The sequence below is a fragment of the Colobus angolensis genome, unplaced genomic scaffold (assembly GCF_000951035.1).
Source record: "Colobus angolensis palliatus isolate OR3802 unplaced genomic scaffold, Cang.pa_1.0 Scaffold751, whole genome shotgun sequence".
Taxonomy (NCBI): domain Eukaryota; kingdom Metazoa; phylum Chordata; class Mammalia; order Primates; family Cercopithecidae; genus Colobus; species Colobus angolensis.
In genome coordinates this window covers 455,985-465,786 of record NW_012121277.1, presented here as the reverse complement: position 1 = coordinate 465,786, position 9,802 = coordinate 455,985, and the positions used below count along the sequence as shown (strand labels likewise).

The 9,802-nt window shown below is 38.1% G+C and overlaps 1 protein-coding gene across 1 annotated transcript; it reads left to right on the top strand.

Moving 5' to 3' along the window:
* The first annotated feature begins 8,419 nt into the window (after positions 1-8,419).
* On the top strand, positions 8,420-9,375 carry LOC105501845 (olfactory receptor 10AG1-like). Its single transcript, XM_011927944.1, is given in 2 exon segments — positions 8,420-8,705; positions 8,708-9,375. Coding segments are annotated over 2 exon segments (954 nt in total).
* Positions 9,376-9,802: the final 427 nt, after the last annotated feature.

Genomic DNA, 9,802 nt, shown 5'->3' with positions numbered 1-9,802 from the left:
TTGTGTAAATATGGAAAAATATAAATGTATATAAATGTTGGTAAAAGCATACAAAATTTCTTAAAGCATCCACAACAAACTGTTTTTAGTACTTGCCTTTAGAGAGAGAGACTGGAGGTCTGGGATTGGAAGGAGGCTTAGTTATACTGTATTAATTATTCACCATGTGCAAATTATGCATTGTGCATTAAACTTAGTTTTTTAAAAATTCATGAGCTTAAAATCAAAGACGACACCTTGTGTGATCTTTAGGTTAGTATTATTTGCATATGGAAGATTACATGACATTTATCGGATTTTCTTTTAATCAAAGTTCATTTTGAGGTTTAATGACCAGCAAGCTGACAATTAGGCAGGAGATGTCACTTTGAGGGATTGATGAGCTGAAATATTTTCTCATTTCCTTCAAGGTTAAGAGTTATATCTGAGACATCTTTGTATCTCCCACTGTATCTAGTACAGAGCCTTGCCTGTGCTAGTAAACTATTCCCACGTGTTTATTCCTTAATTTGTTCATCTATGCATTCAGATAACAAATGTTACTACAGAACAACTATATTTTACTGCAAACACAACCCTTTTCAAGCACCTTGTGCTTTCTATGGGTTTCTCTGGGATGGCCAGGGATTTGGAATTGCTGTTGTTTCTATGGGAAATGTGAGTTGACATAGAATAACCAAATTACACATGAATTTCAGGGTTATGATCCATCTGTACATTAGGGGATACTCAGTAAAACTATTGTCTTCCAGAAATTACATTTGATAAAGTTGATTGTAATGAAAGGAGAAGATGGTCTTAGTGACAATGACAATGATATAACTACCATCTGAAGCTGTTACCTCCTTTCCCTTCCCAATAGCCACCATTCTTTCTTAGACTGAAGCCACAACCTTCTCACTGAACTGCCTGCCTCAAATCTTTTCCTTTACATATAAGTTATTTGCATAGCCACCAAAAGTATATAGCTTTCTAAAACAAAACATACCCAGCAGTGAGCTTGCTGGATAATATAGTAGCTCTATTTTTAGTTTTTTGAGGAATTTCTGAAAGGAAGGAAATCAGGCTGTCAAAGAAATATCTGCATGCCTATGTTTGTTGCAGCACTATTTATAATAGCCAAGACTCTGAAGTAACCTGTGTCCATCAACAGATGAATGGATAAAGAAAATGTGGTGCATATACACAATGGAGTAGTATTCAGCCAGAACAAAGAATGAGATCCTGTCATTTGCAGCAACACAGATGGAACTGGAGATCGTTATGTTAAGTGAAATAAGCCAGGCACAGAAAGACAAACATCACATATTCTCACTTTTTTGTAGGATCTAAAAATCAAACAATGGAACTCATGGACATAGGAGTAGAAGGATGGTTAGCAGAGGCTGAGAAGGGTAGTGGGGGGCTGGGGAAAGGTGGGGATGGTTAATGGGTTTAAAAAGTAAAAAGAATAAGACCTATTACTTGATAGCATAACAGGGTGACTGTAGTCAATAATAACCTAATTGTACATTTAAAAATAACCAAAAGAGTGTAATTGGATAATTTGTAACACAAAGGATAAATGTTTGAGGTGATGGATACCCCATTCCCCATGATGTGATTATTTTACATTGCATGTCTGTATCAAAACATCTCATGCACCCTATAAATGTATACACTTACTGTGTACCCACAAAAATTTTTAAATTAAAAATTAAAATAAAAAATAAAACACAAACATGACTATTCCACTTCCCTATTTGAAACCCTTTAATGTCTCTTCACTGACCTCACGATAGAGTCCACGCCCTTAGGATGGTGTACACAGCTCCTAATCATCTGGTGCCTGCCTATTTCTCTAGTTTTCTCTCCTGCCTCTTACTGGCACATGCTATTCTTTCTGATTGAAACTCTTTCAGTTTCCTAGTTGGTTTAACATACTTCTATTCATCCTTCAAAACCCAAGGCGTCATAAAGATTAATAAAATAATAAATGGGAAATTGTTTGGGAAAGTAAACAAAAACAATGCCAATGGCAGGTCCTCTCCAATAGGTCTTCACTGCCACTACCTCCCTGCAAACTGATCTGGAAATTTCTTTCTCTGTGCTACATCTACATGTTATAAAGAGTCCCATTATTGCACTTATGATGTTGCAATTTGATTACTCATTTACATGTCTGTCACTTCCACTAGACATTGAGCCTGACCTAGTGGAGTGACCTGATAATGTGTGTGAATGCTATAACTGAATGGCAACAATGGTGATGTTCTGAGATAACAGAGATAATAGTCATATCTGTGCAAGTACTGTTTTATAGGATGCTCACACAGCCATCAAAGAAAGAGAAACCTTGCTAAGAGCTCTAAGGAAAGATTCCACTCCCCAACCAACTGTTTCTGTACAGCCTGGAAAGCAGTGAAAGCAGATAAAACTAGCACTGAGGAAACTTACCCAGGAGGCCAGATGCAATCTGTCTACCAAGGATGGAAAAATGACAAGGTAACTATTTGGAAAACTGCCTCTGACAGCTTGTGTAAGAAGACTTTTAATTTGATTATGAAAAGCAAACTATAACAGTTGTGCTTTTAATTAGATGTGGAATTCACTTAAGGTTGACTGAAGGCTTTGACGGAAGGGGATTTGGATGTTTTAGGGTACATTTAATGATGTAAAAACGTAAGAGCTCTACTTCCAGTTCTAGGAGTCCAGGCGTCTTTGAACCCTAAGACAAAACTATCCTCAACTTCTGCGGATGTCAGCAACATCATTCTCATGTTCATCAAATATGTTCCTAGCATGGAACATGAAGCTTTGTAGTTAATAAAGTGGTTTCCCATACAGCATCTCATATGAGTCCTATAATAACCTTGTGAGGTCAGCAAGGCAGGGGTTATTGCCCCCATTCACAGCAAGAAAAACTGGGACTAAGTGAAGATATGTGACACCGAATTGCACAGGCAGTGGGAGATGTAGGTCTAGAACCTAGATTCTTTTGTCACTAGTTTCAGTACTTCTCACATTGTACCCTTCCCAAACTGTAGCTCAGAACTTCGGCAGCCTCTGGAGGCCCGGGCCTAGAGAGATCGTGGCTCTGACCCATGTGACATGTCAGATACTCCAATATCTAATTTCACACCATTAGTCAGCAGTCACTGAATGGATGTTCAGGATGTCATGAGAACCTGACATCGATCTCTCAATTAAAAAACAAAGCTCCCCTGGGAGACAAACTTAAAGATAATTGGATTTCTTGTTTGAACTGTATGTGCCAGTCCCTGCTTTACAGAAGGTTGTTGAAGTGTTTAAAAGATAAATAAGGTGGCAAGCATTATGCTCCTTCTAAACCCAAAGGAGGCGCTGTAGGGGCTAAAATTACTTCGGCCACTACTATGTGAAAACTAAACGTGCCTTCGGGTCACATACTCTTAGTTCTTTCTTGTAGAAGCCTTTTGAGCTCCAGGGAAGTCAGAGAGAAAATAATAATTGTGTAGGTATGAAAAGAAAGATTGGGAAGCTATGATTCTTAAGGTCATGAGTGATCTTTGTAAAGGATATATAATAAGATAATCTGTCATGCTGTTGCTGGATATACTTCAGGTCAAACGACACAGTAGTGGTACAGCAAACCAGCTACTTGTCTTAGCAACTCACTTTGGACTCCACTAGAAAACCAATTATCTTTAAGTTTGGCTCCCAGGGGAGCTTTGCTTTTTAAGCGAGAGATCGATGTCGGGTTCTCATGACATCCTGAATGTCCATTCAGTGACTGCTGACTAATGGCGTGAAATTGGACATTGGAGTATCTGACATGTCACATGGGTCAGAGCCACGATCCATCTAGGCCAGGGCCTCCAGAGGCTGCTGAAAGCTTCAAGCAATAGTTTGGGGAGGCTAAGTATTTTGGGCTTCACACATATCACTGGAATAAGAAGTCAGGCTCTAAGGAAGCAAAGTGAACATCTCTGCCACGGGCTCATTAAATCTCCAAACTCAAGTGGAAGGAAAATGATGAGGTAATTATCTTCACAATCAATCTCCACACCCATGTTTACTGTCTTTCCTTTTTCCTAAGTGATGACCTTTCTTTTCTGCCTGAATATAATGCCTCCACTTGTGTATTTTCCCATCCCGTCTCCTCCAACCTCCTCAGAGACCCCCTTTACTTCATCATTCATCCTCTTGCATGTAGTTCATATTTCCTTCTCTCTGGACCTAGACTCTTTGCGTAGAATCTTGGTCAAGTTTCTTCTTCATTAAGAGCCATAACGCAAGAATAAAAATACCATCTGTCCTCTCTTCTACCCTTAGCCTTTTGGTGCTCTCTCTGCCTCCTTTACTTCATCAATCATCTTCTTGAAATTATAACCCACATTTGTTGTTTTTCCCTTTATCCCCTCAACACCAACCTCACTTCAGTTGAGATTCTTGCCCCAGCTCTCCAATATTCATGGCACCTTCTTTATTAACAATTCCGATGACTCTACTTCTCCCTTGGACTCTGTGACATCACTCTCTGTTTCTCCCACTTCTATGATACAATTTTGGAAAATTTTTCTGGTCTTTTTTTCTCCAAAAAAAAATATGAGTTTCCCTGCCTTTCCTGTCCTTAGTCCCCTACTCGTTTCGTCCAAACACTCCAAAATCAATGGCTGACGTGGTCCTCAAGTTACCGGACCTTTTTGACCGTTATTCCCTCTGCATGGAATATTCTCTCTCTTCTTCTCCTAAGAAGGTTCTACTTTTGCTAAATACCCACCATGGCTCTGAAACAGTTTATTTCATTCTGCCCTCCAAACCCCTTTTTCCTAAAGCAAGTTTGTTTTTTGTTACATCTCCATCATGGAAATCTACCTCAATTTCTTTCATTTGTTGTTCAGTTCAGATGATGGCAATCTCCATATGGCTCCTATTATCCAGTTACCTGACAAAAACTCCTGGCTCATAATATAATTAGCATCTTGTAAACTCAAATTTATATCAACATGCATAAGATTAACTTTTTATCTCCAGGAGAAAAAAATTATAATTGAAATACAAGTACAATGTGCTGCTGTAGTAATCATCATTATCAGATTTCTTATCTGTAAATTCAGTGAGACAAATCAAAGACCTACTCTCAAATACCTTACAAGATAGTTTGGAAATTTAGAAATAATAACGGATCTGAAAGTTATTTGAAAAGTATTATGCTCCAGACATGTAATTACTAAAAGGGAGGTAAGTCTTCCTTCACAGACTTATGTAGTATACATTAAGATCCTTGTTCAGGGCACTGAAAGGAGATGAAAAGTGAATAAAAAATGTAAGAACGTGTTACAATGGAAGGAGTAAAAACTGGAAAGTGAGACTTGGGTGTCAGCTCTTGCTGTTACTGGCTGGATGTGAGATTCCAAGAAAGACACTTTACCTCTCTGAGTCTTCTTTTTCAGTTCTAAAACTTAAGCGTTTATCAAATGAAACTTTAAAAGTCCTTTCCGTCTTTAATATCCTATGACTTCACAATCAGTGGAAGTGGGAAAGACCTCGCATTTATCATGTAGTCTTTCATTATTACTTTTTTTGTGCAAATATCTCTCAACTTTCTTGTCCTCCTTTTCTTCCACTGTTTTAACTTGGCATATCCCAAACTTGATTTGAAATCAAGTATATCTGCTTACTCTACCCTGTTAGCTAAACACTGCCAAAGAAGATCACTCAAGAAAGCAATCTGGTTTCACCTTCTTAAATTCATGATTTCCATGATCAAATTGCCTCTCAGTATTACCTGGAAATCATAGTATTTGTTCTAGGTAGTAAAGCCTTCTCACTTCCAGATATGAATACTTTAGTTTTCTCTCTGCCTTCAAACCCCCAACATGCCCTCCCCACCACTCACTCTTATATCATGACCTCTTTTCATACTTCATTGAGAAAACAGAAGCCATAGAAGCAAACTCAGTCATCTTTCTAAGATTAAATGCGGCAACTTAACTACAACGGCATCTGTTTTCTCTGGCTTTCCTCCTGTTAAAACGATGAAGTGTTTCTGCTTTTACCAAAGGTGAATGCCTTGACTTGAGTTCTGTATCCCGTCCTCTCTCACTGTCTAGAAGATTTTGCTCTAAAAATTTATTTCTTATTTTCATTTGCATCATCAATATCCCCTCTGTGCTGGATCATTTTCATCAGCATACAAAAGCTAGGGTTAATGCTCATCTCTCTATAGTTATCACCCAATTTCTCTGCTCCCCTTCAGTCTCCATCACTCATCACTCTACTAAATCCATTATTCTTGTAACTAAATGTAAGAGACTATTTTTTGTCTTCATCTTAATTTCACAACAGCTTTTATTAACACAGTCAACAATTCTCTTGAAGCATGGATTCTGTTATTTGATTTCCTCCTGGTTTTCATCCTACCTCACTGACTCCTCCTTTTTAATCTCCTTTCCTGCCTTCTCCTGTTCTGTTAGACCTAAGGGAGAGAGACTCTTAAAGCTTAGTGCAGCACATTCTGCTTTATCTATAATATCTCCATTCCCATGGATTTCAATGTTATCTATATTCAGATACCTCCGAAATTTATACCCCAGTCCAGCCCTGTCTTCCGGGCTATAATCTATAGTTGTCTGTTTCTTACCTTTACCCAGAATTTTCATGGACACCTGAAACTTAATACAAATTGAATTTGTGTTTCCCCTAAATTTTCTTTTTATATAATCTCCCCATCCAAGTAAATGGCACCACTTACTCAAACCAGAAACCCATGAGTCATCTCTGATAGTCAGTTTTCATTACTCTTCATATCTGATATGTCAGTAAGTCCTGACATTTCCACCTCCCAAATATATCTTGAACCTCTCTTTTTTCTATCTCTTCTGAAACAACATTATTCAGGTTTACTATTACCCCTTATCTGGTCCACTGAAGTAGTCTTTTAATTGTCTTACTCTGTCCATGAAGTTCTCCCTGTAATTCATTTATCAGGCAGCAGGAAACATGATTTTCTGTTGTAAATTTCATCACTACTACTTAATACTCTCCAGGGGATTCTTACAGTCTTTAAAAAAAATCTAAATTCTTTAGCATGATCTCCAAGAACCTGAATGACCTGGCCCTTCCTATTTTTTCTGTCTTCTCTCATTCTCTCTCTCTCTCTCCTCTGTCTCTCCACAATATCCTGGTCGTTTTTAGTTTATATTAGTTTTTATAACACTCAATGTTTCCATGCTCATGGCTTATACCCTCTGCCTAGAATGTTCTCCCTCACCCCCATTTCTAACTCTTGCATTATTATCTCCTTCCCATTTTTTTAGGCCTCAAATTTTTAGGCTTTTCTTGGCCACTCTGACCAAAATACCCCTCTCCCAAACACACACACACGCACGCACGCACACACACACACGCACACACAGAGCATATTTTCTATTTTGGGTCCTTGTTTGTTTACATTCATAGTAAACAATTCACAATTTTTTGTGGGTATCTTTCCTTGTTTTTAGTCTTTCTTCTTTGTCTCCCAGTGAAATGCTAACTCCATGAAATGTAGAGGATATTCCTGATGTATTTAAAAAAAGTATTGATTTTTTAACTATTTTATTCTAAGCATCTATCTAAGAGTTGGCACACAGTAAGCATTTAGTAAATATTTGTTGAATGTAGGAATGAATGTATTAAGTACCTAATATGTACCAGTAATTGTGCAAAATGTGTTATATCGAATTAATACACTATTCTATAGATGAGGATACCAACTTTCAGAGAAGTGATGTGACTTTCTCCAGGACATACAGCCAGTAAGTGGCAAAGCTGGGATTTGAATTTAATCATGTCTTTTTCCATCTCCTCACCATCAGTAGTTCACCCTTGCTGTATTGTGCCTCCTATGCTAATGTTTAACGAACTTACTATCAAACAAGTTTAAGGAGTAGACATCCTTTTTTATGATGAAATAAAACACTATAATTTTACCACAAATAAAAATATAATTCAATTGGCATAGAATTTCTAAAACAAGAAACAGATTTAATCATTGCTCTTATGAAATTTACATACAGCTAATTAGGAATATTCATTGTTGATGATAACACCAGCACAGCAATAGGAACAGCCAGTTAAGATCCGAAAGGATCGAGCATTTTCCAAAATAAGTATTGGAAAAAATGTACATATTTATGTGTCATAGTTACAGTTTCAAGAGTCTATACATTCTAAATACGAAGGGATAATTGAAGTCATGGATTAACTTTCCAAATGGCTCCTGGAGGACTGGGGTCAAATTTATTAATTAAGTGCAAGAATCCTGAACTTCCAGAAAGAAGCCAATTGTGCTTGGTATGTATGACACTTCTAAGCAGTTTGATTTTTTTCTAAAAAAAAAGTATCAGATCAATGGTTATTCTTCAAATATTTATTTTTTTAGGTTCAAATCATGGCTGGAACTGAAGAAGAAAATATGATTCAAATTTCAGAAATTATCCTTTTGGGTTTTGGGGATCTCCATGGCCTTCGGTTTCTTCTTTTTGGGATATTTCTGGCCATGTATGTGGTGACTTTAATGGGCGACATTGCGATCCTAACTGTGGTGTCAGCTAATCATTTCCTTCATACGCCCATGTTTTTCTTTCTTGGTCACTTCTTCCTAGAGATTGGCTGCACCAGTACCATTGAGCCCACGAGGCTGAGGACATTACCATCGGCTCATATGCCTTTTTCCTTTCCAGCCTGTGCTTCCCAGTTTTACTTTTTGCTGCATTGGTGGCTACAGAATGCTTCTTCCTGGCTGTAATGTCTTATGATCGCTATATAGCCATCTGTAACCCAATGCAATACTTCAGCATCATGGACCACTGGAGTTGCTTACAGCTAGCTGGTGCCTCACGGGCGGCTGGATTTCTGGCATTCACTTTCCTCACGGTCCTCATTTTTCGCTTAACATTCTGTTCCACCAATGTGATCCATCACTTCTGTGTTTTGAAGCCCATAATGAAACTGGCTTGCACTGACACTAAAGTAGCTGAGATGACCACTTTTATGTGCATCTCTTTATTTGCCCTTGGCCCCTTCCTGCTGACCCAGGCTTCTTATGTTCACATCATCACTGCCGTTCTGAGGATTTCTTCTTCCACAGGAAAGCAGAGGGCTTTCTCCACCTGTTCCTCCCATCTGACTGTGGTTAGTCTCTATAGGACACTGGGCATTGTTTATGGCTTCCCATCAGGACCTCAGTATGAAGACTTATTGAAGTTACTTTCTTTTCTGTATGCAATGCTTACCCCTGCCCTCAACGGTATCATTTACACCTTAAGGAACAAGGATGGGAAGGTAGTTCTGAGAAAATTGGTGCAATCGGGAACATATAACTGGTCCAAAAAAAGTTTGAAATTTTTAGTGGCTTTTAGCACCTTCTGAAAAACCTCAAAAAAGTGGAAATCTTTCTATAATGTCAAGAATCGTTACTGTGAAATTGATGAGTTTTCATTTGTTCCATCAACTTTCTCCACATTAGTGAATAAGAAGTGTGTTAAATGTTCATTTGTCTAACATTTCATAGGTGCCAGACACTATGCTAAGTCCTTTGCATGGATTGTCATGTTAAATCCTCACAGCAACACTCTGAGGTACCTATTGTTATCTCCATTTTACAGATGTTATAACTGAGATGCAAAGATTAACTCACTTGCTAAAGACCATCCAACTAGAAAGTAGTGAAACCAGAATTTGAATTTGATTCCAAGGTTTGCCTAACATCAAACCCATGATCTTTCCACTAAATGAGGGGAACCCACAATCTTGGAGTGCCCAAATGGCTTTCTTGGATCATGGAAGACATTACTGC